Source organism: Phalacrocorax aristotelis, chromosome 24 (genome assembly GCF_949628215.1).
Source record: "Phalacrocorax aristotelis chromosome 24, bGulAri2.1, whole genome shotgun sequence".
In the NCBI taxonomy this organism is placed as follows: domain Eukaryota; kingdom Metazoa; phylum Chordata; class Aves; order Suliformes; family Phalacrocoracidae; genus Phalacrocorax; species Phalacrocorax aristotelis.
In genome coordinates, this window is record NC_134299.1 from 4,169,066 (window position 1) to 4,195,788 (window position 26,723).

General features: G+C 42.9%; 1 protein-coding gene across 1 annotated transcript; it reads left to right on the top strand.

The window, feature by feature from the left end:
* Positions 1-870: 870 nt before the first annotated feature.
* Positions 871-24,784, top strand: LOC142068252 (zinc metalloproteinase-disintegrin-like NaMP). Its single transcript, XM_075117542.1, has 24 exons — positions 871-1,057; positions 3,827-3,927; positions 4,575-4,651; positions 6,533-6,611; positions 8,376-8,452; positions 9,500-9,695; positions 10,147-10,209; positions 10,603-10,674; positions 11,231-11,400; positions 12,166-12,250; positions 13,480-13,610; positions 14,418-14,595; positions 15,126-15,215; positions 15,667-15,862; positions 16,552-16,654; positions 17,227-17,383; positions 18,041-18,121; positions 18,722-18,800; positions 19,722-19,812; positions 20,158-20,257; positions 20,541-20,606; positions 20,930-21,007; positions 21,969-22,031; positions 22,120-24,784. The coding sequence occupies exons 1-24, from the start codon at positions 1,006-1,008 to the stop codon at positions 22,150-22,152; spliced, it is 2,418 nt and encodes an 805-aa protein (XP_074973643.1). The 5' UTR covers positions 871-1,005; the 3' UTR covers positions 22,153-24,784.
* Positions 24,785-26,723: the final 1,939 nt, after the last annotated feature.

Here is a 26,723-nt window from a genome sequence, read left to right on the forward strand (position 1 = left end):
TTTTGTTACTTAGTTATGGCAGTGAGATTTCCCCTGTAGAATTACATAGATATATTTATTTATGAATGCAATACATTTTTGTATATATATTACTGGATAATATGTATTGCTAATGTAAACATATATTCCTATACTACAGTACAGAGCACAATCCAGTCTAGTTCTATGTACTCCATCATACCTGTTCCAACATATGAGAAGTTCAACTCCCTCAAAGCGGTTCTATATGGGTAGCTGAGGCCCCCAGAAGCAGACAGTATTCTTTTCTTACAACTGGCTAAGTCAGTGCGATAAGCTTCTAGCATAGATTTTTAGAGTATTATTAGACAGATACCACCTTGATTGCTCATTTGTCTGCAGCCCCTTTTATCACATCATCACATGAAACCTCAAGCAAACATTACTAATATAGATAGAAGGGGCAGAAAAGGACCTACCCAGTGTTTATATTCTAGATATGATTCACAGATTCAGAATTACATGTACATTTACCCGCGCTCTAAACCCTTCCCTTCTGTACCAATTAAAGGGTAATCAGCAAGAACTGAAAGACACATTTAGCACCAGCCGTGAGTATGTGTTTTACCTTAAAGCTCTTGAAAATTTTCCCATTCCTGGAGCCACCGGTGGTTCCCACTGTTTCTCTTGTAGCTTTTCACCAGCCAGACTATGAAAACAAAACATTAGGGCCAGTCCAATCTCCCTTGTTATTTATTTATTTATTTCTATTTTTCCTGATGAACAGTTTTTCAAAGAAGCAATCAATATATCACAATTCGTGTGACATTAACTAACCCGCAGGAACTTCCGCTTGCTGTAACAGACTGTGACTTCAAAATTGTGCAACACCTTTAGCAAACACTTCCTCATATAGGAACAAGAATAAAGTTGAACAACTCACTCGCTCTCGTTCACTGCCCCGGAGAGGACTGCTCAAAGCCGCGGCAGCCTGGGAACCCGGCTTTGCCAGACCACGGAGGCCACTGCTAGACAAGTGCAACTGAGATGGCTTACGCACTTCTTCTTTCTGTTGTTTTGCTACATTTTCTCCAACAAGGTATGGCTTTTTTTTTTTATTTTATCCTTTATCAGTGGTTGCTATGGATAACTTTATACAGCTTTTATGGATTTTTAATCATTAACATGTAGATAATACTGAAGAACAGTAAATTAAAGCCATCGAAAAAAATGGTATTGCTGAAGTTAGGGATGTTTGCTGTTTTCCCTTTCTGTTCCAAGCCATTATCTAAACTTCTCTAGTTAGAGAATTATTTACTTGTCTGAAAATGGCCATAGATTGCCTGAAGACCCAGAACCGGTCACTTTTGTGAGCCAACTAGGAAAGTACTTCCCCTGCAAGTGAGCAGATAATTTATCCAGTTGGGACAACTTATTACACTGACAGCATTTTGGCCATAAAAGAAAAGACTTTTATTTGACTTCAATTAATGACATTACCTGAATAAAAATAGGCAGCACCCTTATGATCTGTGCGATACTTCAGGTCATGAGTGTTCATATGGCTTAACCTTAACAGACCACGCTTTTTTTTCCACGTGCATTGTTTCTTTCAATTCCCATCAACCGGGAACAGATTTTTTCAGAGCTTGGCATGCACGAGCATGCACAGGTTTTATATACCTAATCAGACGTGCAGTTTGTATTCGGGCAGGTATCTTTATGATTTCATTAGTTGTACAGAATAACTGAAAATGTGCACAGCACTAATGCTTAAGGTGTTACAAGTATTGTTTCTTGACAAAACCAAACCTTCGTCGTCAGCGAAATCCCCACCAACAATTTTTCTTCCTGGTTTAGGCTCTTGAAAAAGTACATAACTATTTGTTCCTTATTAGCACTTCTTTCTAGCTGTTGTATGAGGCCAAGGAATTTCTTTTCTCCTTAAAGCCACTGACTCAAGACAATGCCTGAAGCAAGACAAAGACAATATACTGCATTGATTAAAAAAAACTACCTCTAAGAAACAATTTGTTCCAGAACAAAACTAACCCGTTTTCCTCGAAATGCTGTTTGTATCACACTGCAGGAAAAGGGAAAGCTTAGTTCTGAGTCTCGATTCAAATCTAGCCTAAGCTAGATTTACAGCTGACACTGTAAAAAGAGTCAGCAACAGGGAGTGGATAAATAAAATCAGAGCAGAGAACTCTGTTCGAGAGGTCTACGATATTGCTGTGATCGTTACCTAAGAACATACTTTAAGCTCATGGAAAGGCTAAATCTGCCAAGCAAAAGATTTTTTAAAAGTAAACATGATTAATTGCTTAAAATATAAAACATCATTGCAAATCACAGACACAGACTTGCACTTGGTATTTGCAAACAGCATGTGCTCGGGTAGTTACTGTGCGTTGTGTAACGGCTCAGCCGATGTCAGGTAACTTCTTAGGGCTCATTACCATTATACCAGCACGCCTTTCTCTGCAGCGCTCAGCTTTGTCAAGATGCCACCAAGTTTATTCTGCAATTATTTTTGGAAAGGGTTTAATCAAATAAAGCAGTTATGAAGAATTAATCTGTTTATTTTACTGGAACAATTTGCATGAGGATGTGCTCTGTTGTTCCAGATATAGAAAATTACAGTACTTGGATGCCCCACTCCCGTAAAAATCTGGCCTTGAGGCAGACAATTAAAATGGGAGTTGCACCCTCCCTTTGTTGTTTGTGGTTTGGGCTTTTTTTCCAAATACAGGCTCTTGTGCTTGGTGCTGAGCCCTCAAGAATTTGCCAATTCAGATGAAATGACCTTTTGTAGGAGATTAAAGAGCTTTGGAGGAATATAAAACCTGCTGTTGCTTTATTGGAGACTAACACATCCCTCGTAGGACCCTGTTTCCCCAAATGCTGTGCACCAGCTGCTATTATTAACTTTGGATGATGCAACGGGTGCTGACCACCCCTGCAAGTCAGGCCACAAATTGACTTTTGTCAAGGTTCGCCCAGGCTCAGAAGCAGAAAAGAAAAAGAAACACTTTTCATCAGCACTGTATCTCCTCCACAAGCTCCTCATAGCCACTGCAGAGACACAACACGCCTTACGAGTAAGACGAGTAAAAAGGGCTTTGCGAGTCAAGGAATCATATGGATTCCTTACCACCTGCAAGATTTTCCTACTTTATCGTCTAGCTCCTATTATTTCACGTAGCCTTGTTCAAACACCTTCTTCAGTCCTTCTGCTCTCACAAGTACGTAACCACCCTCGGTCTGATTCAATAGGTAAGAGTGTGTCTATCAAAGTACCCTCACAGGTATTTACCTGGGAAGACCAGCTGGAAAGCTTTCTAAGGCAGAAATCCAGGCTTGTTCTAGACTTGTGGTGAATTGTGTAAGTTTATTTGCTTACCCAGAGGCAGTCTTAACTTGTATGTAGTCATGTGATAAGGTTTGGAGATCACTAATGTCACAGAACCGTGTGATTTAATTCATGTCATCCGCAAAATGCGAAGGCATGGGCTGCACCTCGCACAGCTGCCCTAGCGCATTGGTGCTCGAAACCTCTGACTGGTGCCGGGGAAAGAAATCCAAAGCGAATTGCATAAAATATTTTGACGCCTGGAAATAGCCAGGTACGTGACCTCATCTGAAATCCAGCCTGTAACAAACCTCGTGCTAGGTCACGGCATGGGAGTGACTGCTTAGCAGCCCAGACGAGCACATGCCAGGGCCGGTGCAGAGAATACATGAGACACAAGTGGTGCAACAGATGAATGACTGAACAGCCCAAAAGAATCAGTCCTGACAGACACGAAATACGGTGTTTAGTAAGTTAATACTGTGTTTTCATAAATATACATCTGTCTCTCCCTAGGGATCACGAGCAAGAAATTACCTGGAGTTGAGCGGTATGAGATAGTTTATGCACGGAAACTGCACACAGTACATAAAAGAGATGTAGAAAGAAACAATGAGGTATTAAAAGACATAACTTCATGTTTGTTTTTTTTTTTTTTGCTGGGAGATGGGGAAGGTTTTCTGGAGTCAGAGTACCCTTGGTTTTCGAGGGTAAGAGAATTTGGAGCCAGACGCTTGATCTTGCAAAATGAAATGAAAGAGAAAACCTGGAAGAGCGATCCCAGGCCTGGTAGAGGCAGGCTGTGAGGCGTGCTCAGTGGCACCTGTGGGCCCTCAGTGGGTCTTCTGTACTCGTAGCTCTGCAGAGATGTACGTCTTGATGCTACTCGGATTTTGAATAACCTATAGACATTTTAATTTGAAGTAAATTAAATCAAACGCTTATAACTAAGCATGCTCTTTCATACTTCAATATTTCATACTTTCATACTTCATATTTCAATTTAAGCATCCGCTTCAGCACTTTCCCAAATGTGCAGGGTATGTGCTTATGGTTCTAGAAATACATTTGCAAAGTTAAATTTGTTCCTCTAATTAAAAAATATGAAACAGAGTGACCTCCTGCTTGTTCTGTAAGTGCCAGAGTACTTATTTTTGATGGGAAGAGGAGGAAAAGAATGCAGTTGGCAAGTCAGTAGCAGGCGGCTCATAGTGAGGCCAGGAATTGTAACAGTCCATATTCTAACACTTAAATCTGTTTACAGACAAAATACGATGACACAATGGAGTACGGAATCAAAGCCAATGGAGAGGAAGTCATACTGCACCTACAAAAAAATAAGTAGGTTCAATTCAACCTTTTTCTTGAGTTTTATTCCTCCCTGTAAATGGCTCTGTAGGGCACTCGGGGTACAAAGACACAGGACTCAGGCTCCTGTAAGACAGAAGTATTTGGGCAAATACCACTTTCCAATGACAGAAGAGGGGAGAGAAAGCACCGTGTCACTATTTTGGTAATGTGAAATAGCTACAGAGGCGTGTGACACTACCACGGTGGAATGACTTGCCTATACTGCTAACTCCCTTCTCCCATTTATTTCCTAAATGGCTAAATCCACCCAAAATTTAATGCTTGCATATTATTTCACAAGTTTTCTGTGCCCATGGATAGTCTATGGGTTACAGTTCTTCGATGCTGGTAGAAACTACAGAGAAGAGCAAGAGAAATATCCATGAAATGGGGCGCTCAGTCTTGGCTCCTTACGCTTTTCAAAAATGGAAAATATCAATAAGAAATGCAATAACCCTTAATAATTTGGACAGCACTCGCCACATTAACACTACTGTTGTTGGACTTTGAGTAGTCTAATACTAACTGGCAGTGACAAAATGCTTTATGGGAACTGAAAGCAAGGAGAGCTCACCTCAGCTGAAGAGATTAGTGGCATTTAAACAGGCCATGCAGAGGGTACAGAGAAGCAGCGGCCTTTGTTGCAGAGCAAAGAGTACAAAGAAAAGCCCAAAACTGTACAGAGCAACACAGATAAAGCACAGCTGTGATATTCTGCTCGCTGGCTTCACCATAATATTTAACATGGGATCAAACAAGTCTGCTTTAACAGGTACTTTTCTAATGGCTGTGTAAATACAATCGTACTATAATCAGTTCATGTTTAATATAGTCTATAATTAACTGTTTGCCCCCGTTTTAGTCTAATCTAAATATTTGGAGGTGGGGAAGGGAAATTATATTGTATTAAATCCCACTCTTTTAAAAAAAAAAAAAATTGGATTGTGGCCATCTGGGGTTGTTGCGCAAACAGAAGTGAACGTAGGCTTGCTTTGCTGCTAGCTTTACTAAGACTACAGCCCTGGCTTAAAGTTCAACATCTGCTTAGTGCTCTGCCGCATAGGAGCCCGAGTGCGCAGAGCCTTGCAGGATCTGGCCTTCCACAGCAAATCACAAATGTGCATGCTAGTAAGATACCCAAAGGTACCTTTCACAGTGGTGGAAGAAACACAGTCATTTGTTCCATAGTCAAGATGTCCTTCTCTGAAGGTTCAGGAACACGTATGTGTCCAAAAATAGCGTTTTATGTAGACAGAAAAGAAAAAACAAGTTCCGATAGAATGATTACAAAGATGAGAACTTGCACTAGTGAAGTTATAATAAAGCCGTGAGCAAAAGAATTGGACAAATATATGTTAGCGTGATCTCGGCACATGACCTCTGAGTGTGTGCACGTGTACGCGCACGTGTATGCACGGGCACACGTGAAACCGATGAGGCGGCTGTTCCACTGACCCAGATCTTTCCTGTTTGCAATCAGCGGGGGTGAGCTGGGAAGGGAACAGAACGGTACCACTTCACACACACCGTGGAGTGGTGGATACGTCTGCACAAAGTGGAGGTCAAAAAAGGATCAATCCTGCATGTGTAATTATACGTTTACTTTTCAGATCTACTAAGGGATTAGTTGATGCCAATGAAATATGTAGACTTGAATGGCTTACTTGTTTTAAAAACATCCCTTTGTTTGAATAAAGATTACGAACAGGCAGAATTCCCCACCCAGTAGCTTTGCCTCCCTATTTTTTTCGATACTAATAATAACCTGAGCAATCATTTGAATTCCCTACATACTTTGCGTGTTATGCAATTGCCTCATTTTTAGATGACTACAATTTATTTTGAATAATAATTGCCCTTGACTCTTTGCAGGCACCTATTAGCTAGCGACTACACTGAAACAGTTTATTCTGATGACGGTCGACAAATAACAACAAGTCCTCACATCAAGGTAATAAAAAAAGGTTTCCTTCCCTCGTACTTGCAGTCTCGAGGAGGTCCGTGTGAGATTCGTTGGTCCATGAAATAATACAAAATATCAGACAGAAATAAAAGATTTAAAATCTTTTAAAAGGTTTTAAAAGGTTTTAAATCTTTTAAAAGGTTCTAAGCACCGCAATTTAGGATGCCTCTGGAGGGACAGGGAAGATGTGACCCGTGACTTTGGCAGAGCTACACTGATTTACACCTTTTGAGAACCAGATGACTACTTTTCACCTTAGAGGCTGATGAACACATCCTCTGAGCTGAGTTTCTGTCTTTTGTCAGGAAAGGGAGTGGAGCCAGGGCCATTCCAGCGCCTTCTACCTTCTGACTTTGCCTGTTCTGTGCAGCTCCCCGGCTTGCTTTTACAGCCTAATCTCAGTGAGATCATAGATTCAGATAAAGACACATTTCCTCACTGGCTCACATTACCACCCACGCTCACAGCAAATGCACTGCAGGTTACCCCAGGTGGTTTCTCTGAGCCATGACAAATCAGTTATTCAGATCCAGACACAAACGAAGTCACTGTAGAAGTTATTTTTTAATTAACTGCGTACTCATGGGTCTTATCTTCAACAAAGCTCTCACCTGAAGCCCTCTGTCCAAGGTCACGCTGTGTGTTTTAAAACATGTGATTTGGAATACGAAGCCTAATATTCTTTGTCATGGAGGGATTAGCAGTAACAGCAGGATTGGGAGTGAAATAGATGTGCATAAAGAATTCTGGGTTGGGTTTTTTTTTTTTGTGGAAAAAGATGCCATTTCTGATTGCTCCCATTACTTTCACTCCCCGAGCGGATCCTGTGAAAAGCAAATAGCACTTACGCCTGGTTAAAGACGATCTCAAAGGGGCCTACCTGTACAGCCTGCTGAATAAGGAATTCCTACACTGTGGATACTTTATTATCATCTCTGGTGGTGTTTCTCTTGTATCCTCAAAAGATGGAGAGCAATTCTCCACCTCTTTCTCTAGTAATTTTCCCTTTGTTGGTGTCTTTTTCACTGTGAGAAAGTTGGCATGTTGTGATGGAAGGAAGACAAATAAACAATAAAGTGAAGCCAAACACGAGGCAAGAAAAGGCACAGTGCATGCAGGTTTGAATACTGTCATAGACCTCTCAAGAAATCTATTAAGGAAACGCTACGGGTAAAATTTTCCACTATACCTCGGTGACTTTGAAGTCTCTTTGAACACAGAAGTGTTCATTAGACCTCAGATCCTTAAGTCAATTAAGTCATGAAAATTTTTCCCCTAATCATATGTCTTAATATAATACAGGCTTTTTAATCTCATTGAAGTTAAAGCATTTAATTGTTGGGTTAATATAAAGGGTGTTTCCCTGAAATTTGCCCACAATAAAATAATTTGGCATGGACCTTAGCTCAGCAGAGCACATCAGTATACGCTTAATTCTGAGCGGCAAATACGCATATTCTTATTTTCACGTACTCTTTGTATTGACCAGAGCACACCGTGATTGGGCTTGTCACAATCTGCATCACCCTGCGCTGAAGGCAATGGCAGCACCGCAGCAAACGGGGAGACGGTCAGCAGCTCTCCTCATCATAAGAATCTCCTCTAACGGGAGATTGCCTCAGACAGCAGGGTTTGCTGTAGCTTGTAGCCAGAACTGTAGCTATGTCTCCTGAAATCACCGGGTCTAGGCCAACTCCTTGCAGCCAGCGAGACGTGGCCTCATTTGCCAATGTATTCTTTCCTTCCGAACAGGATCACTGTTACTATCAAGGTTACGTTCGGAATGATGCTGATTCCACAGCAAGCATCAGCGCCTGCAGTGGTTTACGGTAAGACAGACGTTTCGTTCCCAAATGGCACCAATGGCAGAATATTTGTACTCTTTCAGGATAAATTTTCCAATTTGAATAGAACCAGGATATAAATGAGTGGTGTTATCTTTTATTCATGCTTACAAGGAGCCTAATTTACAGAAAAAAAAGGGGGGGGGTGGGGAAGAAAGGAGAAAAAAGGTACCTTTCTACTCCAGTTTCAGAGTTCATAAACAGGAAGCTAAAGGAACAACTATATCACTAAATTTGTATGACTAATTCCATATTAGATCAGGTCATAAGTCACAGCATTTGGTGGGGCTTACAGCAAACGCTTGGGGTTGATGCTAAGCTGTAGGAAGCTCCGCCGACGCTTCAGGAGAAGGCTATGATATTTTCAGTGCTGCAGCAGTTACAGGGTCAGAAAGTTCAAGCTGTTGCATGAAAAGCTCGGTTAAAAGAACCTGCTCGTTTGCTATCACTGAAGACAGTGGCACAACATTAAATGGCAAGAGGGGGGCTGCTAAGTCTGAGAAGCTGCAGCACAACATTTTCCCAATGGTTAGCGGGGTTTTGCCAAAAATGCAGACTTTCTTTGTGAACACTTCTTGCCCAGCCTGCGAGTTTACATGTTAACACAAAATGCTTATTTTGACGTTTGCTGCTCAAAATGATTCAAAACTCTTAATCCTTTCAGTAGTTCAGCTTTTCATCTCAATTAAAGATGAAAACATCTTTGAATTCCCCACTGAACTGAAATTCACTTTTCAATCACCTCTGTTAGCCCAAAACCCCAAAATTTAAATCTGATTCCTAAACCAGTTTCTTTTTGACTGACAGTCTCCTACTCAGAGACCTCACCTGACCAGCCGGATCTTCCGACTGACTCAGCAGCTTTGATTTCTGCCTTTGAATTGTTGTACACTCTGCTTGCATGCTGACAAACTGCTCCATCGCATCAGGGTGTGCAACGGTCTGTACGCTTGGGCTAAATGCTCTTAGAGATAATGTTGCTGTCTTAGCTCAGTCCTGTGGATTTCAAAGATGACACTCTAATTTTCTTAGTGGATATTTTGAGACCCGTGGTCAGAAGTACCTTATTGAACCCTTGGGAACCTCAGATAGAGACGAACATGCAGTCTATAAGTATGAGAAACTCGAACAGAAGTCCATAAAAACCTGTGGTGTTATCAATAATACCTGGGAAGAGGATACAGACGACCCCTTAAATGACATCTTCAAATCCAGCAACAGTCCAGAAGTAAGTACATGCTTAAAAAACAGTCCAGTAAGTACATGTCAGAAAAGAAATTGAGGCCGTAGGAGAACCCTGTGAGTAGCGTAAGTCCCTCTTTGCCCGGTGGCACCTCCAGAAAAGAAGCGATCACAAACAGTGAAGCATAATTCGGTCTTAAAACCCAGTGCAAAATCTCACAGATCTGAGATTTCAGAGTCACCAGCTTAGTGGAGCTGTCCTGCATGTGCTAATAGGTGCTCACATGCACCTTTAAACATGTAAACCCTCCTTATATCTAGCCCACCTTTCATCGTTTTAATATCTAGCCCACCTTTCATCATCTTAAAACAAGGCAGTCCCATTCTAAATGACTTGGCTAAAGAAATACCCTTGTTAACTAACGCATGGGTTTGAAATTGCAGAGGTTGAGCCTGAAACAGGCCTTGGAAGTCATTTAAATGTATCTTTTCCTCAGATAAAGGCATACCTGAAAGCAAAAAAGTATCTGGAACTTTACGTAGTTGCAGACAATGCTTTGGTGAGTACCGAAATGACGACTTCTCATTTGACCAGCTAAAGGTGAGCTTTCCAAAGTAGGTCCTACTCATACCCCTGGGCTCCTGCGACAACTGCAGCGCTGCACTGTCTCTCACCGCTGACTTGGGCTGGGCGTAGGATTTCCTAATGTCGACTGATTTTGAAAATCCCACCTGTAGCTAATGGGGATTCAGAAACCACCACACAGGGCCCGTCTTCTTTAAAAGGGCCTGATCTTGAAATACATTCTCTGATAAAACAGTACATTGAAAAAATAATAATGAGGAGAACAGGAGTGGCGTGGTTTGCAAAGCAATCTTCTGTGGGACAGTTCTTTTCTGATAAATCACTTTTCCGCTCTCCTTTTCCTTACATACTATATTTACTTTTTTAGTATAAGAAGTATAAGGAAGATGTTAAAACTGTAAGACAAAGGATATTTGGAATGGTCAATTACATCAACACGGTAAGAGCGACTACAGCAAAGCGAAATCAAAGTTATTTACCATTTCCTTCTTCTGCAAACTTAATGAATTTTCATTACTGCATGTAGAATGAAAACTGAACTTCAGTGTAATTCATGAAACAAATTTAACACATCTGCCCATATTATCCTGTTCTTTGTCTGCAGATAAGAGATTTCTATAAATTAAATTGTTGTTAAAGGAAGATTTATACTGTATTTCTTTAACAGCTGTTGAAGGGAAGGCCTGAAATCCTTCAAAAAGAATGAACTGATTTTCCATTCTTGCTTTCTTTTGCAAGTCAGATTTCTTCCGAAATATTGCTGGAATTTTCAAGTATTTTAAAATCATTTTTATAATTGGTTTAAATCTGGGCAGAAATAAGATTTCATGTTGTGTTTTGTCTTTTCAATTCGAAGTGTGGAAAAGCTTAAATTCAGGTCTGGAGTGGACTATACTGAGAGTGACAAAAGCGAACCAGTTACCAGGATAAGTGTTTGTTTCCACAGTCTTCGTAACGTACTTTGGTTTTACAGCAACGCTCTCTCTCTGGTGCAGGTTTATAAGGCCATAAATATCTACGTGGCTTTAATTGGCCTCGAAATCTGGACAGATGGTGATAAATGCCTCCTGAGTCATGCTGCGGGATTCACCCTGGACAGTTTCTCAAAGTGGCGTGTATCTGATTTATTAAAGAGGAAGAGAAATGACAATGCTCAGCTAATCACGTGCGTACCAGCCTGTTTCCTATTTGCTTTCCAAGTATGTTAAAGGAATCTGTTATTTAAAAATCGGTCACCAACCAACCCATCAGAGACGCTGTCTATACCGAACTGGATTTCATGCTTTCCAATACCAGATTGCACTAATTCTAGGACAAAAAGATAAATGCATGCTCTTGTTTCTTGCTTTTATTTTCTTCGTGGAGCACGATTACCTGCTAGGACATCGTAGCTAATCTTCCTGTCCAAATCCCTGCAAAACCAGGCAACGCAGACTTTTGCTACACCCCAGTCCCTGCTTTTCCCTGCTCTGGTCACAGGACAGTTACGCGTCCCGACGACTGCAGCACAGTCTAATAACCTAAGGAGCCACGACATGAAGTTTAACAGCTGGGAAATGCATGTTGCCAAACTAAACCGGCACTCACTTCACTGTTCTGGCTCACGTTCAATGGCCCTGATTCATCCAAGCACTTTGCTGCATTTACAGCACTTCATCAAGCTCTTTACACTCAAACAGATGCTTTAAGTCTGATGAACAGCAACACAATTTAAGTAAAAATTTAAAATGAAAAGTGTATTCAATTGTTTTCTGATTCACCGTGATCTTAAGCATGTCCTTAAATATTGTATTAAGTCAGGGATGCAAACCAGAGCTGGAAACGAGCACATGCTCAAAGCCTTCAGCCAGGCTGAGAAAGCAGAATTCACTTCAGATCTGCTTCCCGGTCACATCATTGCATTTCACTCTGCCTTTCTTCTTCCTTACAGAGGCTACGACTTTGAGGGGTCGACGATTGGATTAGCCTTTCTAAAATCCATATGCAGTGATGTATATTCTGCAGGTATTATTGAGGTCTGATCTATTTTTATTTTATTTTTTTAAAGGCTTTTCTATGTTTTTTACTCAACCAGCAAAGAACATTTATGAAAATTACCGGGTGTGCGACACTTTCAGTTCTCTGTCTGGTTCATATCATTATTTTATTAGACTGTAGAAATTCACAGTCAGAGATTTTAGTTTAAATGAAGCGCAGAAGGTAAAGAAAGCATACCCGAAGCATGGTATCTGTGTTATCCAAATGCCAACATCAAACTTGGACACCTGCGTTTGGAATATAGGCCCCAGGAGAGTCAAGGGAGAGAAATAAGTGATTTTGTGCCTCTACCTTAAGGTTCCCTGTTTTGAACAGGGAATTGGTTCTGACTGTCATAATGCACATTATCAGTTTAACCACTCAATTAGACCTGCCTAAACTACTATACTTAAACTTCAGCCTAAGCAGGAACATCTAAAACTTTACCAACAACACCAGGAACTCAGCTGATGCACCCAGCTTCAGAGGCCAGGCTTGTTGGTAAGAGGAATAACCCACACAAAATTCCAGCTTTCCCACACCACAGGAAATCCTAGGAAGATCATAAAACCAGAATGCTTTCAACGGGCAGGGGTGCATTTTGTAGCAGCACGATTTGCAACGCCGTGCTGGAAGAGCATGACCAGTACACTGGGAGTCGTGCTCTGTGCATCCCCACTGCTACCTGCTCTTTATACACCTGGGCTTCGCTCAAAAGAGCAGGACTTTTCCCTTCCTCCCTCCCACCAAGCAGCGCAAAGCACCAAGCTAAGAGTGCAGCACCTGCCTTTCCCTCCTGGGCACGCACAGCACCGTACGCCATCGTTACCTCGATGTAATGAGTAGTAATTATATCGCACCCGCGCAATCACCCTAAGCACAGAGACAGTTATCCAGAGAGAGGATTAAGAATTTCAGATCTTCAGTTCCCCTTAGCACTCGGTCGTTACTTGGCAGCCTAACTTCCTCATGTTTATTTAAAAATTAATTCTACCCATTTACTCATGTTCGCTTGTGATATCAACTCGTTGCTGTTATAATATCATCCAGCATAAACTGTGGAATAGATGCAGGCATGGATTGAACGACACGGATCGATCCTTATGTAGCAGCGAGGATAATTTCACCTGAAGAAAAATCATCCTATTTCTTAGCCACATGGCTTCTCTGATGTTCCTACTTGCTCTAAAATACTCATAGAAGTAACACCCTGTTCTTATCTCTGCAGGACCATAACAGAAACGAAATTGCAGTTGCAGCCACCATGGCGCATGAGATGGGACACAACCTCGGCATGAGCCACGACACCAAAGCCTGCGCATGCAGTGGTAAAGTTTGCATCATGACAGACACTGTCAGGTACGAGTTTGGACAAAAAGGCGAGGGCGTTAATGCATGGGGTGGTTAACGATGGTCTTTGAGTAAGCTGCCAGTTTCCAAAATGGAGTAGTAATTATTTTTGTTCTCTGAGATTATTCCATTCAAATTATCAAAAAGTAGAGAAAAATGAAGACATTCTAGGCCCTTGCAAGATATTCCCAGGCGGATACAGCCTCCCTCCCCCAAAACACCCCAAACCAACCCAAATCTTCCATCACTTTTGGATAACATTAGCTTTTCATGTGTGCTGGGGGCCTTCACAGTAAACCATAATTTCTTCCTTACAATGACAAGAGCATGAAACTGCAGCGGTGTCTCAGACAACAGAGCTTCCCCAAAATTTACCAAAGGCTTATTTTTGTTCTCTGCTCTAAAGATACCTCCTGTGAAAACTGCACAAAGTGCTTTCACCTTCAATATCACCCATTAGATAGGCCTTTAGGTCAATTTTCATCTCTAGATGAACACCCTGAGCCTCTGCTGAACAGCTCACTGGAAAACTCCTAACACCTGGAGCATCCGGGCACAAATTGTGTAGACTAGGCTTAAATCTTTGAGATGGGGGATTTATTATATGCAGTGTTTACATTGTTTCCACTTTTTTTTTTTTTTCCTGCTATAAGTAGGAGATGGCCATTGTATTTATTAATACATATCTCTCTTTGGGAAAATGGTTGCACCCAATGGTTTGGGGGAAAGTCACTTGATTAATTTCTCTTGTAAAGGGTATTGCTTCTCCTCGCCTATGCCGATCCTAACGCAAATCCTGCTGCTTTCCCAATACAGTTCTATCATCCCCGAGAAATTCAGCTCTTGCAGCCTCCAAAGTTTCGAGAAGTACATGCTGAGCGACATGCCAAAATGCTTAACAAACATCCCAGATATAAACAGCATCGTAGCTCCTCCATCCTGTGGAAATGGCTTTGTGGAAAAAGGAGAGGAATGCGACTGTGGTACTCCTGAGGTATCTGCATAACCAGGGATAAAATAATACTTGGAAGAGGCAAAGAGCTTTTTTCGGGCTGTACAGTAGTTGGCTTCCATTAGTTTCTGAGGTGGTCAGTTCACACCTAGCTGAAATACTTCTGTAGAAACTGTGGCCATCAAATTGCTGATCTGCAATGTAGTCACCCCTATATAGCACACGCCAAATGGTGGGAAAGATGACTGCATGGTTTGTCATGCAGACGGAGGAACTGAGAATGGGGAAAAACCATACGTACACAACTATCTCACAGCAGAAATAAGCATGCTCCCCGCGCAACTTCTATCAGCATTTTCATAATCAAACACGCTGCATGTTCTTTATGCACTTACTCACAAAGGCTGGCATGGCTTCTAGTGCAAATGGTTTGCAGAGCAGCAAAGCGCAGGTCCAGGACATCCTTCCCACCCTCGATACCCAAGTACAGGGTGGGTCGCTGAGAAGGCGCTAGAGAGGGGCCCAAACCCTGCAGCAGCGCACCGGAGCTCTGACGGCTGGTTCTGTCACAGGAGTGCACAAACGACTGCTGCGACCCCCAGACGTGCAAACTGACGGCAGGTTCCATGTGCGCACACGGAGAGTGCTGTGAAAACTGCCAAGTAAGACTCCCTTTAATCTCCAGCTTCTTATATTTCCCAGGGTGGTTTTGGTTTCTTTTGGTTTTTGCCTGTGAGAAACCAGCAACAGACCTTCCAAAAGAACCAGTCCCCTTTACTTGCAGTTACTGACATAGTACTGCAACAACAAGCGCGCTTTGTCCATCCCAAACTGCACCACAACTATCAAATCACTAACTTTTCAACATCCTGGAGAAATAAGCATTTTAATTACCCATTTTCTCCTCGAAAGAAAAGCTGAGGCACAACCAGGCAAAAACCTCATCAACTGACATAACCAGCTTTGCATTAGATACGATCTGGCCCCTCATGCAACTTGTACAGCGAGGATGAGATTTGTCTCCCCTAATTTTAGCCCTCTAGTTCAGTGTGGTTTTCAAATGGCATGGAAGAGTGGTGTGTTAACTGTGGCATTGCCTTCCTCCCGCATCAGTATAAAAAACCAGGAGCTATTTGCCGAGCCGTTAAGCACGACTGTGACCTGGCCGAGATGTGCACCGGCTTATCTGCACATTGCCCAGCGGATCGATTCCGTATGAACGGACATCCCTGCAACTACGGCGAAGGCTATTGCTACATGGGAAGTTGTCCCACCCGAGAAAACCAGTGCAAAGCTGCTTTTGGACCTCGTGAGTACAAGTTCGCACTGAAAAAAATCAAATTTCCCAGGTCAAAGGAGAGAGGCAGAGGCAGGCTTTGTCTGCCAGCAAGTCACCAAAGACCTTTCATAAATCAGGAACAGCATGTCTATATAAATGAGTTTCAATTTGTAGCATGCACTTTATTATTTTTATAATTGATACTGTAAGAGATTATAATCATGTGAGCTGAAGCCCAGAGCATACGATACAGTGTGCTTCTAGAGAAATGGGAAGTGGTAAGCCCGTTTCTCTTGCACGATGTTTTTAAGATAAGTTTGGAATGGAGCTGGGTGACTACTCCTTGCTTCGTAAGAAGAGGAAATGTCTATATTCTAAATTAATGTCTAAATTTAGCATGTCTTTTACATTTCTGAAGGTCTGTGGTGGCTCACCCTCTCCCCAGTCCTAAACCATGCCCAGTTCTGACTATGCCCCTTCTCTTAGGCAAGGTCTATAGGTTTGTACTAGATAAAGAGAGAACACACAGGGTAGGTTCCGCTCTGTGGACACAATAACATTGCAGAATTAATGCATGAAGTGCCAGAGAGAGTAGTTTAAGCCCATGGGTAACTTCACTGGGAAAGGCCATTTCCTAACCAGGTAAAGGAAATTGAGTACTATTAGTTTTCACAGACAGAGAACCTAAACTAATCCCATTGCATTTTCCTCTTTCACAGAGGCTACTGAGGGTGCAGCTTCCTGTTACCGGATGAACGAGAAAGGGGTGTATTATGGATACTGCAGACGAGACAGAGGTAGTCACGTCCCGTGTAAAAAGAAGTAAGCACCGTGTTACAGAATTTGCTGGGATTTGGGAAGAGAGACCATCCTTATCCAAATGAAGAGACAGCAGCGAAGAGCGCTGTTTTTGATGGCACGTATGCCCATGTGTCCCTTCTTTTTGTTCAGTTCGAACGTCTGGGTAAAGACAATTCTGAGAAAACCAGTTTCCAAATCATGAGATCTGTCTGAGAAAGAGCAAGTGTGTACATATATACATGCGGGCCTGCTTGTGAGGACGGCTGTGTGTGCGTGTGTGGCTAAGTACAGAGAAGGGATTTTTGGACAGGGAACCCTGAACCTCAGGCGAGCATCAGAAGCTCAGGACGGATCAGTTAAATACTCATTTCTACAAAGTATTGTGGGCTCCCTAATAAGCTCAAGAGGAATTAAGAACCTGCCACCTTCTGCTCACAAACTGACCTGAAAACACCACAAACCAAAATTCCTTTCTGCAGCTGTTTCTTTAGAGTTCCTCTATGGACACAACAAATTCAAGCTGGAGGAGAGACCAGCTCAGATAGTTTTGTTGTGCCGTGTCCTTGTTCTAGCACCTCTTGTTCTCCTTCCAGAGACATAATGTGCGGGAAGTTGTTCTGTACTGGGGGGAACGAGATGCCTCGGGACGGGAGCCTGGTGGCTTTTCAGTCTTGCAAAGCAAGCTTTCCTAGAAATGGAGAAGCAGACCCAGGGATGATTCTTGATGGAACAAAGTGCGGAAATGGGATGGTTAGTAAAGAAAAGTTTTTCTCCTTATTTTTTTTTCTGCTCTTTCAGTCTGGCTTCCATCATTAGCTCTTTTATGAGACAAGAAAGATTTTAACCAGGGAAGACCAAGGTGGGCACTAAACTTCTGCTGATCTGGTTTGCCATACCTTCTGCCTTACATCTATTGCAAAGCAGCAGCAAAGCGAACAGGAACTGCTACCATTCCAACTTCCTTATGCTTGACTGTCGTCTTATTTTTCAGTGACACAAATATATGTGGCAGCAGAAACATACCTTTGTATGAAGGTTTAAAAACTTATACATCTATTACTATTTTTAATTATTTCCATCATGGATGTGTTAGGCATCACTGAGCGCTATACCTCATCTCTTTGCTCTATATTTCTACTTGGGGGGGTGCAGGGAGGATGAAGGATTGAAGAGGCGTGGAAAGCAGTGATGCCTGTCCATCTTTGTCACTCGCCTTTACTGCAAAACAGCCAAAGGTTGAATGAAAAATTATATCCACATATCAAACTCCTAACGTAGGTTTAAGCGATCTGCAGACCTCTTTCTATACCTCCTTTTACTCTTCATCACTTTACACAACAATGTGCAAGCTCTGCGTGTTCGGAAAGCTATCGGTCACTTTGGTAACCTTTGCCCTGTGCGTTGCAGGTGTGCATCAGTGGAGAATGTGTTTATGCTGAACGTGTCTTTAGATCAACCAACTGCTCTGCCAAGTGTACTGGACATGCTGTAAGAGATGAACATTTGATGCTATTAACTTAACAAAAACCCCAAGAGAATTGTGCATATCAGCTACAGGCCTTATTGATGATAGTATTTAAGTCTTTGGGACAGAAATTTGCAAAAGCCGTGGAGTTAGGAGCTTCCTACATTTTTAGGAAAGCAAACCTAACCTGATACAACATCAATATTTTTGCCAAGGAGGTCACAGGAGATGATCGTGATTCTGAGTCTGGCCCTGCCTCTCAGCCACAGTATCGCAGCTATCCTCTTTCAGGTCACCTTCTGTTTTGGGAAGATAATTGTGCTCATCTGACCCGAGCGGTCAGAGACGTACAGATGTAAAGAGCAACTCCCCTGCTCTGTGCCTTGTACCGTAGCTTTCACGGCAGAAACACCTGCAAAAGGCACACGATAGCAGGCGGTCAGGCCTATCCTTTACTGCTACTCTGTGCTAAATTTTTCGTCCAAGTGAAATGAGAGGGCGTTTCCAGACCTAGCTTTGATAAGCTTACCAGGACCCTGATCCAGAGCCACTGAAGTTTTATGACATCACAGCTTCACTCATATTTCCAACCTGAAGATATTCCTGGCTTTGTGCTTCCTTAGGTGTGTGACCACGAGTTGCAATGCCAGTGTGAAGAAGGATGGGCACCACCAACCTGTGGCAGCTCAACAGCAGTTACCAGTAAGTGCTGCATGGCCACCCACTGAGTACTGGAATCCGTGGGCTGAAATGAGCTGCTTTAACTCCACTGAAAGAGCCCTAACTTGCGCCAGGTGCCAGACCGTCCCTTTGCAAATACTGCGTATCTAGGTCTCCGAATTCCACGCATCTTTAAGTCGCTGCAGCTTGTATGAATGACTAGAGCAAGCTCTTCTTCTTTCCAACCCGACAGAAGCGATACACCCAAGAGATTATTTAGAGTAGCAGGCTTTTCCTTTCTCCATCCTGAGATAACAAGCACACCATATTAGCTCACTGTCAAATTTGAGTGGAGGCAAACTCCCAGAGGTTTTGCTGTGAGGGAGACAGGCAAGTTCATTTCTTTATCATCTGCATGGAGCTGGCCTTTAACTGCTCTGCCTCTGAGGGAAAATACTTGCTGTACAGATTTCTGTGTGTTTGGGAGAAAGAAATTATAAGCCTTTGTTATTAAATATTTTTGCTCCCTCTCCACACTCACTAGAACACTGTCAGCTCTCAACATTATGGCTTGGTTTAGGCTTTAAAATAGCTTTATTGAAGGAAAACTGTGAAGCCTTAGTTGATACAATGCCTGTGCCCAGTTTTGGGTAACACCCTTGGAGAAAGACGAGAGGAATGACAATGAAATGATCCTTGAGGATGGATGGTAAGGGCTAGGTTTGCTTAGCCCAAGGACAGGGCAGGCAATAACCAGTCTTCAAATATGGCAAAAATGGCAGGAATATATTCCTTTCCATCACCATTTCTGGCAGGACAAGCAGCCACAAACTTGAGCAATAGTGATGAAAATAGGGTCTTGCCTTGATAAAAAAAGTTGCTTTGCCGGTGGTTGTGATGGGAAACCACTCAGTAATAGTGGATCTTTTAAGCAACAGCAGCTTGCGTTCTCTCACCCTACAGGCTTCGCTATTGTTGCTGGAGTGCTGGTTGTCCTCGCTGTCACAGCAGCTGCAGCAGTGTTACTTATCCGCTTCCGAGTATTCAAGAAGAGGTAAAATGCTTGCCCCCATTGAGGAAAAATCCAACCTAAAACCAAGCAACTTCTGGATAAGTTTTAAGCTGGGGTTTTCAAAGAGGGTGGAATGCAAGCCAAGGAAGTTGGTCCATGACCTTTGTTGAGCTGTTTCAGAAAACCCACAGATGAGAACAGACTTAAGACTTGAAACTAGCTCTCAAGATTGATCCTAAATTATTAAAATAAGGGGGATAAAGAAAGGAATAAAGAAAGGACTTGGCTATATAACACACCAACAGGAGTAAGGCAGACATTAAACTTCAGCAGGTTTTTTTACTTCAGTCAGGGTAAGATTTACAGTTATATGTAATATTTGTACAGCTGCCAGACCAGAAGGGGACCTGGAGCCACAAACCAAGTCTTTGTGGATCAAGAACAAAGGCACAGAGAACACCATGTCCTGGCTGGACCTGCCCAGAAGGTAAGAGTGGGGAGGTGCTGGGTCAGCTAAAGTTTCCCTGGTACTGTGACCGAGGGGTTGAAACATCAAAACTCATCAGCCAAAGTGCTCTACACTTCCAGGAGGGCTTCAAAATGCTTGTCTAGGGCTGAGAGGAGAGTGCTGTGAATCCCAGCATGATGAGGGAGTAGGGAAAGCACATGGCACTAGGACCCCAAGTAATCTGCCTGCAGCTTCTTAGGGGCATGCAAAGATAATACACAAGATAAGGGCTCCACCCAATTTAACCGTTCCCTGTTTTCAGCTGAATGACAAGAAACTTCTCCTTCCCCTGCCTCCACCGCAGGAGAACAAACCACAGCTCCAGAGCGTAAGTACTTCTAGAGAATTTCGTTGCTTTCATGTTGGCTTTAGGGAAGAGAGCACTTTCCAGTTCACGCTGTGCTGGACCACAATGACAATCTGATTCCAAAGGCTGGGGAAATCACTGCACTCCCGATAAGGTCCTGCATGTTCTCTCAGGGCCAGATAGCATAAAGCAACCCTGCTTCTGAAATGAATGCATCCTTTTACCCCTATTAATGCACTTTTTATATAGACCACAAGCCTGCACCTTCCCACAGGAAGGTGTGGAGGCACACATATGCAATATGTATATAGGGTCAATACGTTTTACATTCTCTTCTTTTACAGCCTGTTGTAAGGCCAAAAGGTCCCCCACCTCCTGTTCCTGCCACCAAACCAGCCTCCTCTCACACAGAACAGATTTTTGTAAGTATAACCCTGCAACTTTTCCCATCTTTCATCTGAGTTGCAAATGACTATCAGCTGCCAATTATTATTTTCAGATTCTGACTACGATTAAAAAAAAACAACAGACATTCAAACCACATATTTTTTAGGGTAGGAGCCATGTAATCCTAAACTGTACAAGATACTCTTAATCTGAGCCAAGGAGTCCTGCACCCATGACAAGCACACATCATTAGCCATAGCACATGGAGCCCAAACCAACAGGCATTTCAGGTGCAAACACAACGCAAATGAAGAGCACTTTGCTACTGCACACAGCTGCAATGGGCCCTGTATTGTGTAGATCTGGTAGTCCCTAAAGATGCCACCTGTGAGGGATTCTCCATCAATGTGTGCACATACATATATATTTTTTTTTAATTCTTAAAAAAATTGGAAACCAGAAGAATACAAGTATTTGCCATTAATAAACCCAAAGCATCCTACTTAAATGAAAATATCTCCCTCAGATATTCACCATCTCGGCATTTGAGCCCTTGCCCACCTGATACAAGGCTGTAAAAACCTTCTTCACACTAACAACCTGATGGCATAGTACTGCCTGCGTAAAGAATGATGGATCAGGACTAAATAAGAAGATTTAAAAACCCCACATATCAGCTTGATTATAAACACACACGCGCCTTGAGCTTTACCTTCCTAAGCAGTCTATTGGAGCATGGATACTTGAGATACCGATGCATTTACACATTGAGAATAGCTCACTGGTCTTCTGAAACAGGAGGTCTATACCCCTTCCTGTTTGTATTATTGTGTCTTCTTGTATGTGAACAGAATTATCTAATTCACCCCTAGTTTTTCCATTGGGAGAATGCTGTAGCAAATATATGAGATAACAGTAGCGGCTGAGCTCTGAGGGGGTTCTGCAGCTGCTCAGACAGGGAAGACTAACGACATTTAAACTACATTTTTGTTACAGGCACCAGAGAGAAAACCTGCTCATCTCCCAGTTCCCAAAGGCAGACCTCCACCTCCACCAAAGGTAACCCGAGTTCAAATGCCGACAGCAATTCTTTAGTTTGTTGAAACTGCACCAGGCACACTGATTTGTTGAACTCTTTTTCACATAGGCTTTAAAGCCTCCGGTTAATCCCAGAGTGTGAAGTTTCTGAAGAAGGGCTGATCAAGATACCTGAAATTTTCAGGGACAATTTGTTTGTCCCCGATTCCTCCACTTTTGGCAAAGGCAACCAAGATAGTCTTCCTGTTCTCTTTAAAAAAAGAACAACTGATTGACAGCTGCTTTAAAAGAAAAAGGCTGGATTTCAAACAGCGAGGAACTCTTCGGTGATGACATCAAGCTACTGTCCAAAAGGAAACGAAGCAGAATCGCTACTTGCACTGAGGTGTAGACCAGGAGTAAGTGATGAAGGCTGCTTAACACATCCTAACTCCGAGGCCACTGCTGAAGGATGTGGCTGCACTGGGATGCCCTGCATCTATACCGCTTTTCTGGGTACAGACCTGAGAAGATCAGGGAAAGTATGGCTACTGTATATTTGTAAATTGTAAACTTTTTCTACATTCGTGGCTCTTTGCCAGCCCTCTCTTCAGCAACAGACCAGATCTCCTCCTTCATGTGCAAGCTGCAAGTTCTGGAAAAAGAAAAAAACCTTCCTGCCCTTTGGAGCAAAGTTTGTGTCCTCAAGGCCTGAACTAGCCTTGGAATAATAAGATCACACACTGGAAATGCATCAATTCTGGAAAGATCCTTCTGGATCAGACCCTGTCATTAATCCTTAGATTACCTGCTAAACAAGATTCCTCTGTTGAGTAGGTAGAACTGGAGATACGCTCAAAAGCAAAGCACACAGGAGTCAAACCACTTGCTGCTTGCAAGCGCTCCCAGAGCTCTGGCTGTGCCAGTTTAGGAGAGCTCCAGCTGCCATCATTGCCCTCAGACAGAAAAATTTAGAAAAGCACAGTCAACAAAATCCTTAATCATTTATTTCATTTGCCCCTCAGCTCCAGAAATAATCCGAGTCTTTCTCCCTTCCAGGATATACACACCTTGGTGTTTTCATTTAATTGCTCTTGCACCGGGGCGTGTTATTGTAAAGTTGCTAATGAGAACTAGGCTGGGCACAGGGGTTTGTTATTGTGGGACAGCATCGCAGCGTGAGGCTTAGCACGCAGGTTTACTACTGAGGGGTTCTTCATTCGTTCTGGCCTGCTGGCATCAGTGTTGTTGACACTATCGGCCTGCTGGCGTAGATCTGCATGATACTGTTGGCATTGATGTTAATGATACTGTGAGGGTGCTGGCACTGATGCTATTGTTAGCGTTGGCACCGATATTGTTCATGCGATCAGCATTAATATTTTAAGCTAAAGCACACAGAAGTGTTTTTCAAGGAACAAAAATTTTACCAGAAAAAAAAAAAAAGAAAAAAAGGAAAAAAGAGAGAGAAACAAAATCATCCTGAACCCAAAGTACTCAAGATTTTATAGAGGTTCCAGTTTGAACTGGATTTGAGTTTGGACCAGGATCAAAATTAGAACACAGATCCAAACCGATTACGCTGTGACTCAGGAAGGCAGTTTCCAGCCCTTGGGCACAGTGGCTTTGCTCGAGAAGACCACATGGCTGCCAAACTACCAAAACAAGCTCTGGGGCCTCGGGCCAGCGTTGTGCTTACTAACCTCTACCTGTACTTGGTGCTGGCCAGGGCCTGTTTAGAACTTTTTTGAAAAGCCCGACCCTCAGAGGGCCTGAAACCTTCTACTCAGGCTCACGAACCAGCTCACACTTGCTGAAATCCTGGTCCACGTAATCTTGTTCGGATACTGAACACGTAACTGCACAGTTACTTTTCAAACGCGGAGCCTTGTCATTTACAGTGACCGTTACTGCAGCTGCGTGCTGCAGATCCATCGTCTCCCATACAGAAATGCATATAAAAAACCCCCAATTTCTTCTTTTGGCCTAGGTTTGCTTTGAGGTTGCCAATCAAGTACTGTATGCTCTGCAAAACACAGATGTGATGTAATTACAGTCTTCAGTTTGAGGAGTGAGGTGGGTTTTTTGTTTTAGGAGAGATTTTATTGGAAGAGCATAGCTTTCTTCCACTTTGGATGATTACTTCTTTATTTGAGCCAGCGTCGGGGTTTAACCCCAGCCGGTGACTGAGCCCCCCGCAGCCGTTTGCTCACTCCCCACAGTGGGATGGGGGAGAGAATCGGAAGGGTAAAAGTAAGAAAACTTGTGGGCTGAGATAAGAACAGTTTAGTAATTGAAGTAAAATAAAATAGTAGTAATAATAATAGAATATACAGAGCAAGTGATGTACGATGCAATTGCTCCCCACCCCTCCAGCTGATGCCCAGCCAGTCCCCAAGCACTTGCCCCCCAACCAGCTTTCCCCCAGCTCTATGTGCTGAGCGTGACCCATGCGGTGTGGGACATCCCTGGGGCCAGCTGGGGTCACTGTCCCGGCCGTGCCCCCCCAGACCCTCGCTGGTGGGGTGGGGTGAGGGGCAGAAAAGGCCTTGGCTCTGTGCATGAAACCATCCCTGGGTTATCAGCACTGCTTCCAGCACCAATCCAAACACAGCCCCACACCAGCTACTGTGATAAAATTAACTCTCTCCCAGCCAAAACCAGTACAGCCAGAAATGTATTTTAATCTATCTGTATTTGATTATGGTGCGAAGATTCAGAAATTATTTTTTATGAACTGTAATTAACATATTTACAAATATTTCTATATTAGAAGTGTTCTGTTTAAACTGAAAGTAGTTGGTTTGTTTTTTAGAGATCATCATTTGCACATGAAACACATGACAATAGTGTAAAGTGGAATCATTTATAAGGTTGCCAACTCCCTGAAGCTCCTGGTTTGGGCCAAAAAGGTCATTCACAGGTATTGCCAGACCCTGCCAAGTCAGCCAGTAAAGCTGAATTAAATTTATAATACGTATTGACAAAACACTACATCACAATTTTTCTGCCACCTTAAAATCTATTCCTTTATGGTTTCCAACCTTTCCCACCTTGTGAGCACTCAAGAATTTTCCATGGATACAGAGATTTGAAACAAGCTGAAGTCTGGAGACTTCCTGCTTCTTAATTAACTTTCTAAGATTCAACTCCCAAACCATGGGGCTTGGGCTCACTTTCTCCTGCAGAAAACCAGTGTTTCTGTCTGACCTGTCTAGGCTCAAACCTCTTTAATAACTGAACACTTTCAGTAAGCAAAGCCTGCACCCCAGCGCCCAAGCAGCGTGAGAGTGCTGTACTGAGACCGAGCATCCATCTGCAGCACCAACTTGCAGTAGAAACCTAAGAAAAGTATATAAGAGCACACACCAGTTTACGATTTAGAGCTTTTCTTGGCCCCAGCATGCAGAGGAGAGGTGATGGCATCTCCTGCGATGGAGCACATGTTCTGTCATTCCAGCTGGGCCTTGCACAAAAGGGCTCGTCTGTAGGTACAACCCATCGTTCCGTTATGCAAACGTGACATCTACTGTTAAAATGCCTCTATTGCAGGAGGAAAGCAAACCCAAGAAAACTAAAGACATCTTCAGCATCCCAATTGCCAAGACCCTGCAGCAGGCAGCCCCAGAGGGGTAATACATCATCAGATGCATTTCCCTCCACAGCCTCATGCTTTTCACCGAATTGCAATAGTTTGATCCAGCATGACTTGCCACACGCACGGTCCAGCAGAGCAGCAAGGCCACCTGCTGGCATCACATAGCTAAATACAGAAGGGGTTTTGGCACAGTGCAGTCACCACCAGTGAACTGACACTGACTGAATTTGCATTTGCTATGCAGGAGCCATGTGCCAGACCCTTGTCTTGCTCCTGGCCCAAAAGCAAAGCAGTTTACAACTGGTTTTGGGGTGGTTTCTTTTTAGTACGAGTGAGCAGTTGCTCCTCCATCTCCCTTTACCCCATGGAAAAACAAAAATGCCTTTTTTTTTATTTGCTTCTTTTCAATCTCTGAATTTACCACCCTCTTCCATCCCTCTTTTCCCTCCCTCCATCTGCCTCTGAGGGATGGTGCTACCAAGAGAGCAAACCTTTTCCTCTTTGCACCCCCAAACCAACCTTCACTGTGAACAGTTTTGGGGTGTTCTTGAAAATACGGCACACACCCGACCATCACAACAGACCAGTTTCCTCAGTAGTTCCTATCTGTCCCTCTGAACCGTCCACTTTGCTGTGCAGATTCAACACTGGCCATTAGAGGGCAATGGGGCATGGAAGTTTCTCTCGCTTGCTATCGGATGACTGCCATCACCTCGAATGCATCAATTCTGAATTTACTGCATCCTCTGACCTTGGGCTATAGATTCGGGAGACATTAACAAGGACTCCATCAGCCAGGAAGAGTGGGGAGATTGGAGCACATTCAGATTTTCAGACACAGAGGCACCAGACAGCTAATAAATAGGCCAAAGCCAACCCTTCAATTATGACACCATAGGCAGTACATGCTTGAAGCTCTACACAGCAAGAGGCAGTTCTAATTGATTCAGGTTTTACTGACCAGAAAACAAAAATGTTTTCTACCAGCCCTTACTAAAATTAATAATAAATGTCACTTGTAACTTGAAATTAAGAATTTTCTTCCCCTTTTGCTTCCTTATGCCAGTAGATCTTTCGTAGCCTCGTAGTACTGCATAAATCATTACCATCTTAACAAATAAGTGAATAAAAGGCCA